This window comes from Coffea arabica, chromosome 1c (genome assembly GCF_036785885.1).
Source record: "Coffea arabica cultivar ET-39 chromosome 1c, Coffea Arabica ET-39 HiFi, whole genome shotgun sequence".
NCBI classification, from domain to species: domain Eukaryota; kingdom Viridiplantae; phylum Streptophyta; class Magnoliopsida; order Gentianales; family Rubiaceae; genus Coffea; species Coffea arabica.
In genome coordinates, this window is record NC_092310.1 from 52,230,680 (window position 1) to 52,250,896 (window position 20,217).

The 20,217-nt window shown below is 34.0% G+C and overlaps 2 protein-coding genes and 2 long non-coding RNA genes across 4 annotated transcripts; 1 reads left to right on the plus strand and 3 right to left on the minus strand.

The window, feature by feature from the left end:
• Nucleotides 1-2,399: 2,399 nt before the first annotated feature.
• On the minus strand, nt 2,400-3,236 carry LOC113720642 (uncharacterized). The gene is made up of 2 exons (XR_003455468.2): nt 3,103-3,236; nt 2,400-2,923 (listed from the first exon to the last, which is right to left on the minus strand). It is a non-coding gene; the product is annotated as an uncharacterized lncRNA (long non-coding RNA).
• Nucleotides 3,237-6,632: 3,396 nt separating this feature from the next.
• Nucleotides 6,633-8,533, minus strand: LOC113727557 (uncharacterized). The gene is made up of 2 exons (XR_003457858.2): nt 7,994-8,533; nt 6,633-7,055 (listed from the first exon to the last, which is right to left on the minus strand). It is a non-coding gene; the product is annotated as an uncharacterized lncRNA (long non-coding RNA).
• A 593-nt stretch (nt 8,534-9,126) lies between these two features.
• On the plus strand, nt 9,127-12,065 carry LOC113720646 (alpha carbonic anhydrase 7-like). The gene is made up of 7 exons (XM_027245345.2): nt 9,127-9,264; nt 9,440-9,657; nt 10,241-10,347; nt 10,464-10,566; nt 11,191-11,358; nt 11,460-11,513; nt 11,677-12,065. The coding sequence occupies exons 1-7, from the start codon at nt 9,177-9,179 to the stop codon at nt 11,764-11,766; spliced, it is 828 nt and encodes a 275-aa protein (XP_027101146.2). The 5' UTR covers nt 9,127-9,176; the 3' UTR covers nt 11,767-12,065.
• Nucleotides 12,066-14,025: 1,960 nt separating this feature from the next.
• Nucleotides 14,026-14,862, minus strand: LOC113742348 (uncharacterized). Its single transcript, XM_072047336.1, has one exon. The coding sequence runs from the start codon at nt 14,860-14,862 to the stop codon at nt 14,026-14,028; it is 837 nt and encodes a 278-aa protein (XP_071903437.1).
• Between the last annotated feature and the right edge of the window lie 5,355 nt (nt 14,863-20,217).

The window sequence follows — 20,217 nt, forward strand, 5'->3', positions numbered from 1 at the left end:
AAGAAGAAAAAAAAAAGCAGTGAAAGGGTAAATTTATCAATTTATTAGTTTGGTTTTAAATTTTTTAAATTTTGACTGTTAATTTTAACAAAAAAAATTAACAATAACATTTTATCCAAATCATGAAGGGTTATGTATAAGGCCTTGTTTGATAAGCTGATTCAATATTTAAACTTAATGGGTTTGATAATAAAAAATAGAATATCTGCATTAATTAAGTAATGCTAAATTTTCTAAATAAAACTCGCACCAATAAATAAGTGATAATTTATTCACTTATTATGTATCACTTAATGTGATTATAGTATCCTAAATCGGTGGAATAAAGAGGAAAAGAATGATTTAAGAACTTGGGTGCTTAGGATACAAAGTAATTTTGGATTAACCATTTTGGGTCTGTGGATTTCGGTCCAAAAATTGATTGGGTTAGCCCTTGGTTTCGGATTGTGACAGTTGATATCAAAACAAATATCGTATTGTCTCTGTATAGGGGTGAGTTTGGGCCAGCGGGCTATGGTTCTGACTGTGCAAAGGGAGTGTAAGGAGCTAAGTGACATGTCATGCGGAGGTCACTTCTAGAGCCCGTACGAATCTAGAATCAGATCATAATCAAGTGGACAGTTTAAATTCTGATGAATTTTGCGAAAACGCAAAGTTCTAAAGGTGGGGATAATAGAGTATCCCACATCAGTGGAATGAAGAGGCAAATAATGGTTTAAGAACTTGGGTGTTTGGGTTACATAATAATTTTGGGCAAGTGAGTTTTGGTCCAAAAATTGTTTGGGCTAGCCCCTGGATCCAGACTGTGATAGTAACAGTATTCACTTATTACCTATCACTTAATGTAATATATATTCAAATATATCAAATTAGTATGGATAAAAAACAAAAAATCCCTTGTGATAAACCTAATATACAGAAAAGCTCCCCTGATTTTAAAACGTACAACACGACACCTCATGTTTTGAACTAAATTGTAAAGGTGACGGAATTCTTTAAAATTAATGGGGATAGATGAAATGACAAAAATGCCCTAATGCAACTAAACAAAAGATAGTTCAACAAAATCATTTGTTTCATTCTTTAGAGAGAGAAAATTAGGAGATAAGGGGTAGAACATGTATATTTGTTAAAAATTAGGTATAAAAAATTTGTTTTTAGATTCTAATAAATTAATTCCGTTAATTTTAATGAATTCATCATTTTTACAATTTAGTTCAAAGCATGAGAGATCGTTTTATACGTTTTGAAATCATAGAGGACTTTTCTGTATATTAACTCTACCACAAGGGATTTTTTTGTTCTTTATCCAATTAATATTTAACAATTTAGTAATTTAATAGATTCAAATTTCAAATTCAATTTTTAGATTTCAATTTTATCAAATATAGAGTTTTTAAAGAACAAGACGGTTATGTGGCAAAGTACCAATTCATTGAAGGATAAAAGGTAGTTTATCCATTAAAAAAAAAAAGACAAAATGAAAGGAAATTTGTTTTAAAACTGCCCTATCTATATCCTGAAAAAGGTTTAGTAGATCGTTGACCTACTTGGTGTTTTATGGCCCATAGTGCTCCATTATCGGGCCTAGGCCTAATAGTTATCGTACTATTCATGCATCATCACGCAAACCCCGGGATCTCATGGTTCAATTGCGATATGTTTTTTAAGCTGTCTGAGGTCCACCACTACTGCACATTCGTGCGTCTGAAGGACCGCTTTGAGCTGGAAACCAGAAACAGGTCCAGAAACCAACTTGGGTTTTTCTTGTCAAAAACTTGAGAGGAAGAATCCATGGGAGCTTCAGAGCGCTGAAACTTCACCAACAAGGAAATGAGCCCGTCAAAATTAAACTGTGTCATTAACGAACTAAAGGTTGCCTGGAAATGTGCCAAGAGGCTTCACTTTTCTGATTTGGTTCTTCAATATTTAACTCAAATGTTGCCATAGAATTGATGGTGGGATTGTTCTACATGCTTGCTGCAATTGCGTTATAGCGTTATATTTTTATGTCAAGATAAATTCTATGTACTAGCACTAATCTAGTTCGTAAAATTTACTCAATAGTGTTTAGATTCGTTGTCTATTTGTAGTGTAACCTATAAATATAGTCCATTGTACTATTATTATTGTTAGGATCTTTTTAATGGGCACCCATTAATACATCTATTCTATTTGTAGTTGTAATTTTGTCGCACAATTCCAAATCTGAAATGTATATTGTCTTTTTTACTCCGAATGAATAAAATTCACCAATTGTCCATTACAAATCCAACTCAGATTATTCTCCTCAACTAATAATGAAAACACATAATCATTGATCTTGAAGACAAAAATTACCACGCGAACTTCTCTTCATTATGTTTTGCCTTTTCTTTTCCTCAAGTTTGGACTAAAAGGAAATCAAAGATTTTATTTTATTTATTTACCATGCATGCATGCGCCATGGCCGCCACAGTCATTTCATATACTAGCTAGCATACATGAGGATTATATATTCTTCATAATCGATTATTGACAAACAGATAACCCTATCGTGCAAACGTACTGATGGGAAAACTCCACCCTCACTGATTTTAGTTTTAACTGGAAATAGGAAATAACTATATATAATCTTCATTACTAAACTTCCCAAGTACTTACGTAGCTAATTATTCTTAGTTCTTGCGAGCGTCCGAGTCATCACCTCCCATGGAGCCACCTCCGCTGTGATTGTTGAAGTCCTGCCTTGGCAAGTGATGGTGATTATCCGCGCTTGATCCGGAGTTATCATCGATTTTACCCTCATCATTTGCGACCAGAAATCTCTTCTCTTGCTCTTGCATCTCGGCCGGCATGACTTTTCTGCTTGTAGCCACATGAGAACTGATCATTACAAGTAGGAAAACGACTAGCAGATGCTTCATTCTTCAGATCTTCAACCCTGTAAAGCTGCTGTCAATACTGATGCCGTGAAATGAAGATAATAAACAAAAAAATCGAACCATTCATGACGCATGCATATATACATGCCAATGCTAGGAGGATAGACTATAGATTAGAGCTTAACTGATCATATATATGAACAACTACATATAGATGAAGGTCGAAAAATTCACTTACACAACTTCAACTCTTCAAGGATGAAGTAACGAGAATCCAAGTATGATGTGAGGCCTTTGTTGTTTGTACAAAGAGCAAAGAGGCGGATTAGGGCTTATATAGTTACAATTTGGATAAATATTGCGCGATGGAGTCCCCACCAAACGAGGCAGGAATAAGTGGACTTGCCATATTACACCAATAAAAGGAATATTGAAAGATTAAAATGATCAAGTTGAGGAAATATTTTGTCCAGACATGAACAATAATAGTAAAATCCACCTTAAAAGTGGTTGATGATGAACACTACGTAGAGTGGAGTGCCTGTTCAGTTGTCTTTTCATGTCGAGGCATGGTTAGAGGCAAGAGGTAAAACTTCATTTAGGAGATTTGGGGTTCTTAATTTGGGTGGCTTGTTAATTCTGTTCGACTCCATGATTGCATTTGACATGTTGCTCTTTCATTTATCTATTGGTTAACAACTAGGCCACTCGCGATTGCATCAGGTGAAGAAAATGAGGTTTTTCTTCGTGTTATCTTTCATGTCAAAATGAAGTTGCAAGATTAAGTTTACAAATCGCGGTTCTTAAGATATTTGAGAGGTGCCTCGTGATATCTGACTGCACCTATTCATTCTTTTCCTTTTTCTTACACTACTTCATTCTCATTTTTCTTCAAGAAAAAAAAATTTCTGAGATTTTTTTTACTGTGAAACCTGTCAGCCTTCCAATGGCCTTGCAAGCCCTTAATCATTGTTTTAGATGTAGAACCGTATAGGTAACAGCTGATCAAATAAATAGTCAGATAGCATATCTGCTAAATTAATTTTCTAATCTAATGTGCTCCAAGAACACAAGTCACGGTGATTCTCATAATGCCTCCTTGAATGGTTTTGAAATGGTTTTGACTTTTTGGACACCCTTCAAATCAGAGAAAATCAAATCAGTTTCCAAACAATTATTTATTCCAATGCTGTGAAAACTTGCCACAACTCCTAGATTCTGGAAATTTCAAGAATTGGTCGTGAGAAGAAACAAGGGCTGCAATCCTTCTTGCTTTCTAATTCTTTTCCACTTAGTTTTTGAGGGAACTAGCTTTCTCGGTTGTCCATACTAGCGTGGATCAGTGATAATTGTATGGTACTGATCTGATGTTATGGTATAGATCAATAGTTCAAACTCGGATTACCAAAATTCATTTTTCACATGCGTTATAATGTATTGCATCAGTTGCATGGACAATCTCATTCTCAAAGCTTGACTGTTAATTCATATTCGTCATTCGGTTCATATTCTTCGACTGCATCATTTGTGAAGCATAACAGGCAAGGGAACAACCGGGGTAGGATACTTACAATGTTGGGTTACTAATTAATGTGAATTCTTCGTTCATGACATGTTGTAAAGTTTAGGTTGAAAATTTAGCAATAGACAGTGAAACATAAAGCCCCAAAAGGCAGAAGCTGGCCCGGTGAGCCATCTAACACATGGCTTCCCTTTCGTTTGTTTCAAGAATTCTATCAATGACATGCACCCATATGGGTCCTCAATGTATTGCCACTAGAAATCAAGATAAGATAGTAGGATAATTAACATGAACAAAATATTCGATCGGGGAATATAAATGGGAAGATGCTTGAATTTAAAAAAAAAAAAAATCGAAAAATGCTTTGAATGGGTGAGTGGAATTTTGCACACTAAATATTCTTTGTTAAAAAAAAAAAATAAATGTATCAATAATGACAGTAAGAAATAGGCATTGGCAGCATGCAGATGCGTAGAGAGCACTCAGAAGTCAGTATACTACAGTTGCAGTACAAAAGGAAATGATTCCAATTAATTAGTGAGCAGGTAGCTGGGCTTAAGAGGAATTCCCCATGATTTGTAAGTTTGAACTGTAAAGAAGAAGTTCTGACCATGTTGAAGTTTGAATGGATGCATTAATTTCTCATTCTGCACCAAAATATTGAAGGCATTGTTCAGTGTTATTTCCGCCAGGGAACCATTACCACAAGGTCCACAACAACTATTGGCTCCACCTTTCCATCTTTGGAACAGTATTAAAGAACATGTACCAGCTTTACATCTTTGGGGACTCAGAGATGGTTTGCAGCCGGCAAAAGAACTCAACGTCTCCTCACTTGAAGTGGAACTGGACTCTTAAAACTTCTGGTTTCATTTCTCGAGCAAAACTCCTCCAAATTCTCATGAGCTTTTCCCCACCTTATCTAAATGTAAGGAGCTGTCGACTACATGCATTCCACTAAGTATTATAATTTTCATGAAGCGAACAGGTGTGCAGGCATGCTAGCTAAAAGGGGAAGAAGGCAGTAATGATTACATCCAGTTTTTGATAGTTATCCAGATTTTGTACTTCCCCTACCTTGGGATGATTTAAGGTCACTCGGATGACTATATATTAAGCTAATTACTTTGTTCATGACTATGTAGACCTATTTCTTCTCAATGCATCTTTAATTACCAAAAAAAAAAAAAAAAGGAACATGTACCGTTCAATTTTTCATTTCCTTTCCTGAGAAATATTCAATTTGTAGGAGAGAGAGACATCGCAGAGTAACAAAAACCAGAGGAAAAAACTTGTATTTCCACATACGTGCAAATTGGCTACTTGCTATAGGGCAATATATAGTTCCCTGAGCCCAGACTCGCCTCTCCACAAAGCTATATGTCTGTGTGTGACATATATATATGACACAATATCGCACTTAGGGTCTGTTTCGTTGGACAGAAAATATTTTCCCTTCCATCGAAGTTATTTTCCTGGAAAATCACTTCCTTCTCCATATTTTTCCAGTGTTTGGTTATTTAGTGAAAATATTTTCCAAATTCCTTTTACATAATTTTCCGGTGATTGGTTTGTCAGTGAAAATATTTTTTGACTTTCTTTTTTAATATTTGTTGATATGTTGCAAATGTTTTTCTATTCTCAAAACATTCATCTCATTACAAGTGTTTTTAGCTTCTATCCATTATAATCATATTATCATTTTTATAAAATATTTATTCAAATTACGCCATGAATTCTTAAATGGAATTATTAATGACACTAATGAATTGGTTTTTGATCTTCCTTTAAAAAAAAATCAATAAGGGGGTGAAGATCCCAGGCACCTTCACCTTATTCACTGAACGGTGGACGCAATAAATATATACATATACATATATATATACACATATACATATACATATACATATATATACACATATACATATACATATACATATATAAAAGACTCCAAGGCAGTAACCATGCCAGGAAAGCAATCAGGCAAGCAACGTGCTGCCCCTTATCCACATTATGAAGTATTAATATCTTGGACTTCACAAAATTTTATCTAAATAAATGGCAGCTGTTCCATCAGATAGATATAGCATCTTTCACTTGATGGTAATGCATTCCGAAATGAACTGATATTTGGCCAAAAACAGAAATGGAGCAGTCATCATTCTGCAACCGCCTGTGTATGCATGCACAAGAGAATTTAACACAAATTTGAATCAGTCAAGAGCCTGAATGGCCATAGTGCTCTCTAACAGAAACATGAGCAGCCAATTGATTGATTTGTGCTATGGTAAGAGCCAATTCAAAAAATATTAGATCTATCAGATCAATAATTACAGTACAACCTTCTATGGAGCTCAAAAGCAACAAATGCACCCATCAGGGTTTAAATCTAGTCAGCAAACAGAAGTTGAGTTTACAGTCTGAGGACTAGAGAAATTTACAAAGTTAGATCCAGCCCGTCAAACCATATCTGTCAGCAAGATTGTACATTACGAGCTGATCCCAGGCATGCCCAAAAAGATGCTCTACTCCTATGGCAAAGGTAAGAGCCCACGAAGTGGGAAGAACAGTGAACGCCACGAACCCAATGGCTGATCCAGTTCTTAGTAAACGGGGCCTAATGCTTGAAGGTGCTTGTGCATCTGACTAGCCACATTGAATCCTCAACCCTTCAATGGAGAGAGCTTCAAAATTAGCCATTGCTAATGGAACAAGATCTTCCAAAGACACATAATCTGAATGTACTTTATCAGATATTGAGCCTAAGTTTGGAGCATTCTAACTGTGATCTATTACTTTTTGTGAATCTTTAAAGGGAGCTTACTATTATGTCAGAAGAAATTAACGATGCAAGAAAATCCCTATCGCTTGCAGTAAGGTTCCAAAATAATTGAACAGGCAACTGTAACATCAGAGCTTCATTATCTTTTCCATAGCTACCAACATTTTCAGTCTTTCTAACAAACCAGAAGTTTCTTCTTTTTCCCTTCTTTTTTTTTTTTCCGTTTTCCATCTTTCTTAGTGTTATATGCGTGATACAGGGTTCCAGAAAATCCCAGCAAAACTAATGCAACATAAATGCCATAAACAAATAGAAATCTGTAATAACAATCCTGCTCAATTATTCACTATCCTTTCCTTTTTTGAGTTTTCTTGGTCCAAAATTACCAGTAATAACTTGTACAGTGCTATCAGAGCTTCATCAAGCTCTGTACAATCTCCAAGAAACGAACACAAGCAAACCCAATGTGTGATTGTGTGTGTGTAGCAAAAATTATCTTAATGGGATACAAAAGTTATCAAAGCAAGAAACTTTTTCTGCAATTCCTTAAGGGAACAAAGCAGGTTCTCAAAAAAAAAATCAACAATAAACCCTACTATGCATAAATCAAGAAAACTGCCCACTCAAAACTAGAAATTCCAGTAAAAATACTACTAACGATCACTAAGCAAGCAATAAGTTTGACTCAACAGGACAATGAATTGCGATATAATCCAACCCTTCAAGAAAGTAGGAAAATAAATAATAGAAAATGATGAAAAGCTTCAGCCCAAGACCTGTAAGAAGAAGGATTAAGAGAATAGCCCAATTGAAAGAGTAGCCTACCTCAGGAAGTGGGTCTTCGCCGGAGCTGGAGGCGCTGCCGGCGAAAAAGGATTGGTTCGCCGATGAGTCGTCAATCGATGGTCTTCAATCGTTGAGAATGGGCATCTGCTGAAGTGGAAGAATGCCTTTAGGCCGTGATTTTAAGAAGAGGCCGTGCTTTTAAGAAAGGAAAATAACTTCAGAATAATAGATAAGGAAGTTTTTTTCCTTCCCTCGTAGAAATCATTTTCCCAAATTAGATTGTGTCCAAACAGTGGAAAATTAGGAAAACATTTTCTGAAAAATATTTTTCATCCAACCAAACAGACCCTTAGCATCGTTGCAATTTTTTTATAAAAAAAAAAATACATGAAGAAAATGAAATGCCAATGCTGATTAGTCTATATACATGCTTATCCTTGTTTCTGAAGAGTACATAAGCCCCTTTGGATGCCGAATTTGTAAAGGGAAAGTCCAATAAATTAATAAACGCCGAAAGAGGGAAAATAGGCTTCATACAGAAATGGAGTTAAAGCAAAGCCTTCCAGTTCCATTTGAAGAGTGAGAGAAGACTAGCTAATTTGTCCTTAATTTACTTTTCCCTTATATCCCTTTCATTTTGTAGTTTGGCTGCACACATTTGAACGTAACGTTTGTACATCCAAATCAAAGAATTAAAGCTATGCTGCTGAGTAGCTTACCGGCAACATTGAATAAACCAGCTACTTGTCATCTAAAGACTCAGAAGATGTTCCAAATTAACCATATAGGCGAAGTTTGACACGTTATGCTGAAGCCTTTTCTTTTGGAAACGTCAACTAGAAAATTCGTCGCCTCGGGCGTTGATCTAATTGTGTCCTCAGTCTCCACTTCTACGTACTGTTCCACGAAAGAAACCGGGAAAAAGGAATTTAGAGGGGTTAAACTCTTTTCTTCTGGAATCTACTTATATAGTAGTATCTAAATACAACAAGAAAAGGCCAATTGGCTTTCTTAATTCTGTTCGCTAGAAAATTGCCAATTCACGCCCACCTGCTGCCTCAAAGTCTCAGACGAAGTTTCCTCGGATACCCACCTGGGTCAAATAAAATTCAAAATAGTACATGTCAGGTTCACATTTCATGTAGCTGCTATATAATCAGCACCTAATTATCAAGTCCTTCTACGACAACTTCACGTTCAAAATCACACCGGGCAAATTAGTATGGAGAATCTTACAAGAAAAGCCTTGTTTTGCTGCTTCTTCGTTTGTACGACCTTTGCATGTAATCTGGCACGAGCTGAAGAAGTAGGTAAGTTTTCGAACTTATACAAGCTAAAAAGTTTTGGATTAAGGTCCGATTTAGCAAGCGGTTGCCCCTGTAAATGGTGCAAAAATGCATCGGATATTGCGTCCCAATGAATGCATTGATCAGTATTATAGTATTGAGTATGGAACGAATAATTTTTCATTCATGCTTGTTGCAGAGGATGAAAAGGAATTTAGTTACGATGAAAGAAGCCACAGGGGACCAGCTCACTGGGGGGAGATTCGGCAAGAGTGGAGCATGTGTAACCATGGTAGCATGCAGTCGCCGATTGATCTGCTGGATGCAAGAGTTCAAGTTGTGTCAAGCTTGGGAAGACTTCACAGGGAATACAAGCCTTCTAATGCCACTCTCGTGAATAGAGGTCACGATATGATGGTGACTCTCTCTTACCATTGAAATCCTACATATGACTTCAAACAAATCGAGTCTTCGTTATTTTTGTACAGTTATGAACTTATGCCCAATAATTCATTCAATTAAATTTCCTTGCAAAATATAACATTTGGGTACCAAGAATAACTGAGAAATATCAAGGTACGTGGACCTCCCTAACATAGTGAGGTAACAACTTTCTAGGGGTGCAAACGAATCGAGCCACTCATTTGAGTTCGAGTTCAAAACATTAAACTCGTTAGGCTCGCGAGCTCGAATATATATATATAAGTATATTTTTTATTTTTATTTTAATAGTAAAATTACATAAATATCCTTAATATTTTATTATTTATTAAGAAAAAATATTATTTTATTTATTTTTTAAAAAAGAATAAAATAATTATTTTTATTTTTTTCGAACTCGACCTTAAAAATTACCAGCTCGTTGAGCTCGAATTCGAGTTCGATGAAATTAAGTCAAGGCTCGACTCGATAAGGCCAAAAGTCGACTCGACTCGACTCGTTTGTGGCCCTACAACTTTCTTGTTCCTCTGGTTGATGGTTTTGCTTTGTTAATGTGCAGTTGAGATGGGTTGATGATGCTGGGCATATTCATATAAATGGGACCTTATATCATCTCAGACAGTGTCACTGGCACTCACCTAGTGAACATTCTATTAATGGCAAAAGGTACTTTAATTAGCTTAATTATTTCCTTTTAACAAAATGTTGCGAGCTTAGCTGTTTAGACTGTAGGATTACATGTAATTAATCAAGAGCATTGAATAATTTAAAATCAACCACAGGTACGATCTAGAGGCGCATTTGGTTCATGAAGCCCTCAATGGAAGGATCGCTGTAATTGGAATCATATATGAGATTGGACGATCCGACTCCTTTTTATCTATGGTATATATTAGCTCCCCCTTCTCAAGATACTATGTCTTTATTTTTCTTTGGGTAAAATACAAAAAAGTCCTTTGTGATAAATCTAATACACAAAAAAGTTCGTCGTGATTTTAAAATATACAACACGACACCCCGTACTTTGAGTTAAATTGTAAAGGTGACAGAATCCGTTAAATTTAACGGAAATGACTTATTGGAACCTAAAAAAAATTTTTATAACTAATTTTTAACAAATATACCTGTTCTATTCCTTAACCCTCAATTTTCTCTATCTAGAGAATAAAACAAATGATTTTTTTGAGCTGTCTTTTGCTTAATTATATCAAGACATTTTGGTCATTTCGTCCATTTCCGTTAAGTTTAACGGATTCCGTCACCCTTACAATTTAGTTCAAAGTACGGGGTGTCGTGTTGTATATTTTGAAATCGCGGGGGACTTTTCTGTATATTAGGTTTACCACATGGGGTGTTTTTGTTTTTTACTCTTTTTCTTTTTTATCCTAGAGGAAATTAAAGACTTCAAGATAATTTACTTCACAAAATTAACACCCTTTATTTTTGTTTTTATGGCACTGTTTTCTTTGTTTTTTTTTTTTGGTTAATGTTGGATATGTGTAACCCTAGATGGAGAATAAATTAAAGGCTCTTGCTGATACAAGAGATTTGGAGAAAGTTGTGGGTGTTATTGATCCAAAGCAGATAAAGTTAGGAAGCAGGAAGTATTATAGGTACATTGGCTCGCTAACGATTCCTCCTTGCACTCAAAATGTCGTTTGGACAATTGTTAAGAAGGTTAGTCGAACTAATTCTAATTGGAAATTCTTAAGATTTTCTATATATATATATATATATCCATCTGAATTCTGAAGTCTAACTGCATCAAAATTCCTCAGGTTAGAACTGTTACTAGAGATCAAGTGAAAATGATTCGAGAAGCTGTACACGATGTGAGTTGCCAAATAAAACTCTACTTCAATCCCAAAAAAAATCTGGTTTAATTTGACCATTAATTCGACTATTTATGTCAAATCCTGCATAATTAGAAGCGCAATCAAATGATTAGGTGGTTTACTCACTGTCATAACATGTAGCAATCCCTTTTTTTTGCAGGAGTCGGAAGCCAATGCAAGACCACTCCAACCATTACATAATCGCCCGATCAGAATGTACAGGCCGCATGCTGAGGAAGAAGAAGATTGAAATCTGAGACAAATTAACGGATGAATTATAGTGCATTAATCCTTTCTTTTATCCTCTTTGGATGTGCTTATTCGTGTAATGTGAATATGGGCATGGAAATGCTCATTACCTACCTACGTAAATCTTGACACTAAAGTTGAGCTAGTTTATCAGTTAGAATACAAGTTCATAAAAGATATACTTATTACTAGTATTTATAATTTTTTTTTTCAAGAAAGAAACCATATAGTATAAGCTTTACAAGTGTATGGAGATATAGTAGAGTTTGAGAGTCAAATGAAGTGACATTATTATGGCTACTTTGTTCACATTCTCACCAAATGATTTGTGTCTTTGGAAATTAGTATCAGCTAGATTTACTTGTGAGGTAAATTACCCAACGCTACATATGAACTCTGTATTGGCTGTAATGGATTTTTTTTTTTTTTTTTGAAAAAGAAATTACCATCAATCCTTTAAATAAGCTTCAGCAGCATATATACAAGATTTCCCTGGGGATGAAGACAACCTTGACATGATATGAGCAGGAACATTGCAATTTCTTCCAACATGGGAAACTCATTAACATATTCAAAACAGCTTCGCATATTCTTGTTTTTGATCTTCTGCACAACATTTAAGGCATCATCTTCCAGAATGAAATGGGCAATACCAAAATCTCTTGAAAATGGCAGAGATTTGAGGAAAGCTAAACATTCAACTTGTTCAGGGTTGATAGTTCTAGGGGATATCATTTCAGTTAGGAGTGGCAATTTCCGATATGACTTGAAAATACGACACGAATTTAATATGAAATTAATGAATTTAGGTTGAGATTTCAGGGGTTTGGGTCAGAATCGGGTAGAACCCCGATGAACTCGAAAAGAAAACAAGTTAATTTCGGATCAACCCGTGGGTGACCCGTTTACGAATTAAAAATAATTTAATAAATATAAAAATTATTTTATCTAACTAAATTAAGTTATTCCTTTTTTTCAAAGACATTAATTACTTAATCCTAAATGAATTTATTTAACTTGTGTGAAGTTGAAATTATTATATTTGGACAAATAATATATTATATTATTTTTTACTTTTATACTGATTTAATTTAATTTATATTTGGTTTGGGATAAAACACTTTTACGGTGTTTAATTTATTTTAGATTTGGTTTGAGATTATTTATTTAAATTTTTATTACTTGATTATGTAATTAGTTTTGTGAGAAATTGATTTTATTAGAAATTATAGTGGTGAATTAATAAATTAAAATTAAGTTTCGGGTCATTTCGGGTCGACCCGCCAACCCGAAATTTTTGGGTTCGTGTCAAATATTCTGACCCATTTAGGATTGACGGGTCAGCAGATTTTCTGTTATACACGGGTCTCAACCCGACCCGCCAACTCGAATTTGACCCGATTGCCACCCCTATTTTCAGCCATTGCCGCATCGATTTCATGGACATGGATGAAATGTTTGAAGCCATCTGAAGTTCCAGCCCCTTCCACACTTGGGCAAATTCACATTCAAGGAACATGTGTTGTTCGGATTCCACTGCATATCCACAACATTTACAGACTGTTATCATCTTTCCAAGTCTCGCTTGAAGATTTTATCTGATAGGTCATAATTTGTTGCTAAATATATAATTATTTTTTCCTTGATTTTAGTCAAATATTGTATTAATTGATAGATTCTACTTATATTTGGTATTTTATATCAATTATAGGGTGTTGGAGCGAAAAGTGCTTAAATGAAAATTTTTTTGATGATTTTCACGTGGGCAAACATAAGTTCGGGATTCAAAAACAGAAAGTCGGGATTGATATTGAACAGTTTCCCAATCCAAGTCAAATTTCAAAACTCGACAACTGCTGAAGTTTCCTATTTCTTTGCATTCCACGTCAGTCTCGAGCAATTGGGAGAGCTTTTAGGAAATTGAATTGTAATAGGAAACTCTTTAGGAATTTGATTGATATTAGGAAACCAATCAATTAAGTAATTCGGCAGAGAGAATTCGGATATAGCTCTTGCTTAGGAACAAAGCATAGTAATTCTTATTTTTTTGGATCGATAGGGAGGAAGACAATGGGAAAGCTTCGAACGGATTTTTACGTGACTTATTCTCCATTAATGGAGAACTAATTTCATACTTCTAGTCAAGGTGACAATTGAAGATTTGATTCAATGATAATTGTGAGATCTAAATTATTTTAATTGCTTCATTCTTTTTTTTTTTTATCAAAACGGCATCATTTTATTAATTGGACTCCAACAGTTATGTAACAGATAGGCAACTGTCCTTACAATCAGCATGAGCAAGCTCAAGCAGCCAGCCTGCGAAGCTATCCTTCCATTCGGCAGAACATTCCAATTGTAATGCTTTCTTAGCTAAAGAATGACTAACAAAGTTGTTTGCCCTTCTAGTATAAGCAAAACAACATTCATCAAAATTTAGTATGAGTTTCTTCAAGTCAGCTATCACTGTGCACCTAATAACCTCTTCATTTGCACTATTAAGTTCTCTAACTACCTGCAAACAATTTGATTCGAACTCTACTCGTCTCCATCCATTCTGGTTTGCCACCAACATGGCAAACCTGAGTGCAAGCGCTTCCTCTGACTTTGCATGCGTACATAATGGCCTTGGCACTGCCCAAGCTCCCACCACCTTCCCTTGCCAATTCCTCACAATGATCCCCCATCCTGCCTTATCCGTTTCTAGATGCAAAGTTGTATTTGAGTTCACTTTAATCCAACCTTCCTTTGGTCTCCCCCAGCCAGATATTCCTTCGTTCTCCGTTACGCCGCCACCTACTCTTTCCACCTCCGCTTCCTGAATGTCATGGAATTCTCTCCACTCCACTACAGCTTTATGGACTGCTAGTGTTGGATCTCTTCTTTTGTTATTAAATTGCACCCCATTTCTTGACTTCCAAATTTGCCACAACAAATTCACCGTAAGCTCAACACGTTCTCTCATTCTTTCCTGTTTCACTGCATCTTTCAACTCCTCCCACCATAACCAGAATTTGCTCCTAAAGCTTTCTAGATCATCCCAACTTAAAGGAGCAGCCTCCCAGATAGCCTTGACATTGCTGCAAAAGAAAAACATATGCTCTATTGTTTCTGGACTTTCCCCACAGCACCTGCACAAGTAGTTTCCTCTGAAACATCTGTCTCTAATTAGTAATTAGTACGTTTACAAGCAATATTCCAGTCAAGCATTTCCAAATGAAATGTTTTAACTTCTGCTGCACCCTCATCCCCCAGAGAAACTTCCAACTATGAACTGAGAAGTTTTTGCTAGCTTGTAGCTCGACTTTACTGTATTTACCCCTGTGGTCGACAGTGTCCAGTAGATTCTATCTTTCCCAAGTCGCGCACTAAGGGGAATTCTAAGCACCCTCTTCGCATCCTTTTTATTAAAGATCCTATTAACTAGCTCCACGTCCAACTTCCCATCTTAATTGTTTCATTCAATCATTGGTATTTGTATGTTTTCTATTTTTCGTGGCTATTATTATTGTGTGTGATTGAATAAGTATGCAATATTTAATTACTCACGTAATCTATTTGCTAATTAGAGCAGTTGAATTCGTAATTATTTGACTACTCCAATCCAAGTAGCAACTGATATAATTGGGTTTGTATCAGAGAAACGTACAATCTAATTTAAATAAACTTTCGTAGCGTGTTTATTGATTAAAGTAGGGTTTCTTTAGTTTCTAATGCAACTGGGGAATTAAATCTTATGATCGTACCTACGATTATTCCTAAATTAGGAAAATAGTCAATAGTCGTACCTTAACTATCGAAACAGTAAGGAGAGACTGACTGTCAGATTGCATCGGCAGTTAAAAAATTACTTATTAATGAATATTGGAATTATAATTGCATTAATGATCAATTGCATGAACCATTTCTAAAGTGTATCTTTGACTATAGTTTTTCTCATTATCTATCTTTCTTAATTATTTTTTCACAATTGATTAGTTTAGTTAATAATCCATTAGTGTTATGAAACAATTAAAAGTATGGATGTCCATTTGTATTCTTAAGAGAATTAATTCTTAATTTATGGTTACATTATGTATAGAAGTTACAATCCATAAATCTATCCATGTAATGGAAGAACCGTTTCATAGGTTTCTTCATATTCTTGTAGTAGTGGGTGTTTAATAGGATTGATGTTCCTTTAATTTTGTAATACCTATATATAGAGGTACATTGACACCCTTTATGAAGGACTTTTGTATTAATTGGAATAATAAAATAATCATTCTCTGTTTCTCTACTTCTTTCTCTAATATCTCCAATATTTCACTTGATATTATAGTAGTTTATTTTATTAGTTTTACAACACGTTATCAACACGAGTCTCTACTTTTGAGCAAAAGGTGAAAACGAGGATTTACCTTGAGTAAAAGTGAAACAAGAAATTCTATCCGTATTTTTTTCGACAACTTCTGTCTACTTATTGAGGTAAATTTTTTATATATAAATTTATTTCAATTTCTTATGACTAACATTTGAATGATCAAAAAATACAAGTGTCTATTGCTGAGCAACCACTAAACACAAATATATAATGTTTGATATATTTGAGGTAATATTTCTCCTTTTAATTCTATTCATTTATTTTTAGAATTATTTGTTATAAATACTTATATTCTGATGCATTGAATTTTGGAGATGCTATTATAGAAAATCAATTATATTTGAGAATCTACTTGTCTTTTGAAATATTTAAAGAAAAAGATTCGATCACCTGAAGATGGTTGTTCTTTAACAAAAAGATTTGACCATCAGAAGATGGTCATTATTTCAAAAGCCTGGTATGATAAATTTACCTATGGCTACAAGAACATAATTCTGTAATTTTCAGAATTACTTTTCAGTTGAAATTGTGTCGAGAAAATTTTACTCATAAGATATATTGAAAATGATATTCTCTACAATTGATTTCTCGAATATGCTCCTGTAGTAGCAATATTAAGAGAAAATTTGAAAAGTATTCTGTACTTATTGTATACTAATTATTGTCCATTCCCAGAAGTGAATGCGACTAAATTTTTATTTATTAGTTATGGTTGTTTCCATGACTATGATTTTGGTAAATATATATTTTACCATGACAAGAGAAAAAAGTTACCACTTGAAGTGAATAATAATGATAAGGACAAAAAAGTAAGGATCCTGAAGATAAATGTCCCAAGTACATTTGACGAATCAAAATTATAATAGCATCTTCACATGGCCAATTTCTTTAAACACCCTGAAGGTGTATGATGTTTGATTTAATTTATTATAGTAATTGACTTTTCTTCGTGAAGAAGAAATGGATGTTAAATATTTGGGATCAAAGGATTATAGTGATGATATTTGTCCCATAAGAATTATGGTGACAATGATATATGTCTCATTAATAAGTGCTACTATATACACTATTTTCCAACAAAAGACACAAACACAATCAGTGGTAGTATTTAAGTGATTGAAAGTTCCAGAAGAGCCACTACTATATTTCTCCCTGTAGGAGAACAGTTTATTATAAATAAAGCACTACATTTTACCATGTCTCGAAAGAATTATTGAATTTGAATATCCGTTGAAATGGCTATCAAATTGAGACACTAAATGAGACAATAATAGAGATCATGTTTAGAAATCAAATGAGATAAAGGTTAATTATATCATAATAACCATTCGAGAGAGAAATGGATATCGATATAGTTGTCTTCATTCTCATTTGATTTATAATTATCACTTGCAGTAAATCGGAAATTTACTGATTCCAATGAATATATGATTTGATGAAAGTGAAAATATTTGAGAGCCGACAAATATTTATACATACCCCCCTTTATATTATATATGGCTCTAAAAGAAATTTAAAATTTATGTTGGGTATGAATCACCTTTCACAATTAAATATTGTAAAATATTGATGATGGATGATCTATTGAATGATTTTTTTATTCTGATGAACTACGATTCCCGACATTAGGGGGAGGAAAAAATCAACTGAAAGGAAATTATTTGAGAAATTGGATTTCCTCAATTCTCATACAAAATAATGTGAACTAGAAATTCAAAAAAATTCTTCATTTGTAAAAAGTTATATTTATCGATTCCAGAAGAGTCATTAAATCAACTATTCCTGCAGGAAATATTCTGATTAAAATTAATGTCCCTGAAGGACATGCACAAGTGTTACAAATAAATTTAAGGTCGGCCTACCTAAATAAGGTATAAATTGATTTCAAATATTTCTGGAGATTAAATAAATGTCATGACAAAATTCAACCTCTTGAAGAGGTTGCTCCTGAAGAGCCAACTCCTGAAGAGAATGAAATCATAGAAAATTTAATTGGAATCTAATGAAATGTAGCATTTGATAGTATAGAAATTGATGAGAATCATGAATTTAGATCGGTTGATGAATGTCGATATAGAAATGATTGAGCAAAGTGGAGAGATGCGATCCAATCTGGATTTATTGATTAAAAGAAAAGTTTTTGAACTTGTAGTCCAAACACCTAAAGGTGTAAAGCAAGTAGCCCAAGAATTTTCACAAATATTTGGATACCAATGATCCAATATATCCATGTATTTTTATCAAGAAAAAAGGATCAAATTTTGTGATAAATGTTGTAGATGTTGATGATCTAAATTTGATTGAAACTCTTGAAGAGATTCAAAATAGTGTTGAATATTTGAAGAAAGAATTTGAGATCAAAGATTTTGGAAAGACAAAATTCTGCATTGATTTACAAATTAAGCATTTAAAAAGTGAAATTTTTATCCACCAAACTGCATATACTCGGAAGGTATTAAAGCGATTTTATATGGATAAGGCACATATATTAAGTACTCCAATGGTCGTCAGATCATTAGATCTTAAAAAGGATCCTTTTAGATCGCAAGAGGAAGATGAAGAGATACTTGGTCCTGAAGTACCATATTCCAGTGCAATTGGCGAAGAATATTGAAATGCAACGATTAAAAGATCTCAAATAATATTTGCATCAGGGGGAGAAATTAATACACAAGAATAGTGTACTCTTTTTCCTTCACTAGGGTTTTTGTCCCGATGGATTTTTTCCTAGTAAGGTTTTAACGAGACATATTCTTTGTGTAATGGACATCCAAGGGGGAGTGTTATGAAACAATTAAAAGTATGGATGTCCCTTTGTATTCTCAAGAGGATTAATTCTTGATTTATGGCTACATTATGTATAGAAGTTACAATCCATAAATCTATTCATGTAATGGAAGAACCGTTTCATAGGTTTTATCATATTATTGTAGTAGTAGGTGTTTAATAGGATTAATGTTTCTTTAATCTTGTAGTACCTATATATAGAGGTACATTGACACCCTTTATGAAGGACTTTTGTATTAGTTGGAATAATAAGATAATCATTCTCTATTTCTCTACTTCTTTCTCTAATATCTCCAATATTTTACTTGATATTATAGTAGTTTATTTTATTAGTTTTACAACAATTAACATTTTAATTCTCAAAACCCCTGTTTATCCTTAACTTGAAAAGGAGCAAATTTTCCCCAATTCCTGAGGATACAACCCTACTTGCCATATATACAAGTTAACAAGTTTTCATGAATAAATTTTGGTATATCGGATCTAGCAAACTCTTCGGAGTCAAGGTGAATTTAGTAATCCATTGCACATCCAAAGTCTTTGTTCCAATATTAGAATTGACTCGAAACTGCTTTTATTGGCAAATAGAATTAACATTATTATTATTACACAGACTCGACACCTATCACTGTCCTCCACACAAAAATTTTGATCTTTGGAGAAACATTTAATTTCCAGAGATTCTTGTCTTTAACTCATGAAGAAGCTTCTTCCTCACATTTTATCTGCTTCTTGATTTTCCTTGCTAAGTAATTAGCAGATTTAATCATTGAACCCTTTAAATCACCACAATATTACAAAATAAACGAAAATGTGTAATTGCTGCAGAGACTAGAACAGGGCTACTTTTAGATAAACCAAGAAAGTAATATAGGCCTCAAAGTTATAGCATTTAAATAAGAACCAATCAAACCTTGGACCATACATACCACATTTCCTTAATCGACACTTTCAAGATTCCACAAATCACAGCATGTTATGAGGAAGTTGTTATTATTGTGTATATGCATGTTTAAAATTAATTTTGCTAAATAAGTACTTTTAATTTATTACAATAACTTGTGAGAAACTTAAATACTTTTTTTGTAAGAAAGTAATAGTAGTATATATTTAAGCGTCTTAAACAAAATTTTTCATTGCATTTTTCTCAAACTCAGTATTATATCGCAACAAGAACGTAGAGGAAAAAAACGGAAATCTAAGCATAATATGGAGAATAAGAATAAAAAAAAGAAGAAAAGGATTTGGCGAAGCAATTTATGGATTTTGTGAACATAGGAAGTGAATTACTGCTGATCTCTA

What these genes read in the sequence shown, in the direction of transcription:
- LOC113720646 (XM_027245345.2), top strand. Translation starts at nt 9,177, where the DNA reads ATGGAGAATCTTACAAGAAAAGCCTTGTTTTGCTGCTTCTTCGTTTGT. An exon ending in TTTGGACAATTGTTAAGAAG is followed by an intron (nt 11,359 to 11,459) that starts GTTAGTCGAACT and finishes AAAATTCCTCAG; the next exon opens with GTTAGAACTGTTACTAGAGA. An exon ending in TTCGAGAAGCTGTACACGAT is followed by an intron (nt 11,514 to 11,676) that starts GTGAGTTGCCAA and finishes TTTTTTTTGCAG; the next exon opens with GAGTCGGAAGCCAATGCAAG.
- LOC113742348 (XM_072047336.1), bottom strand. Translation starts at nt 14,862, where the DNA reads ATGTTTTTCTTTTGCAGCAATGTCAAGGCTATCTGGGAGGCTGCTCCT.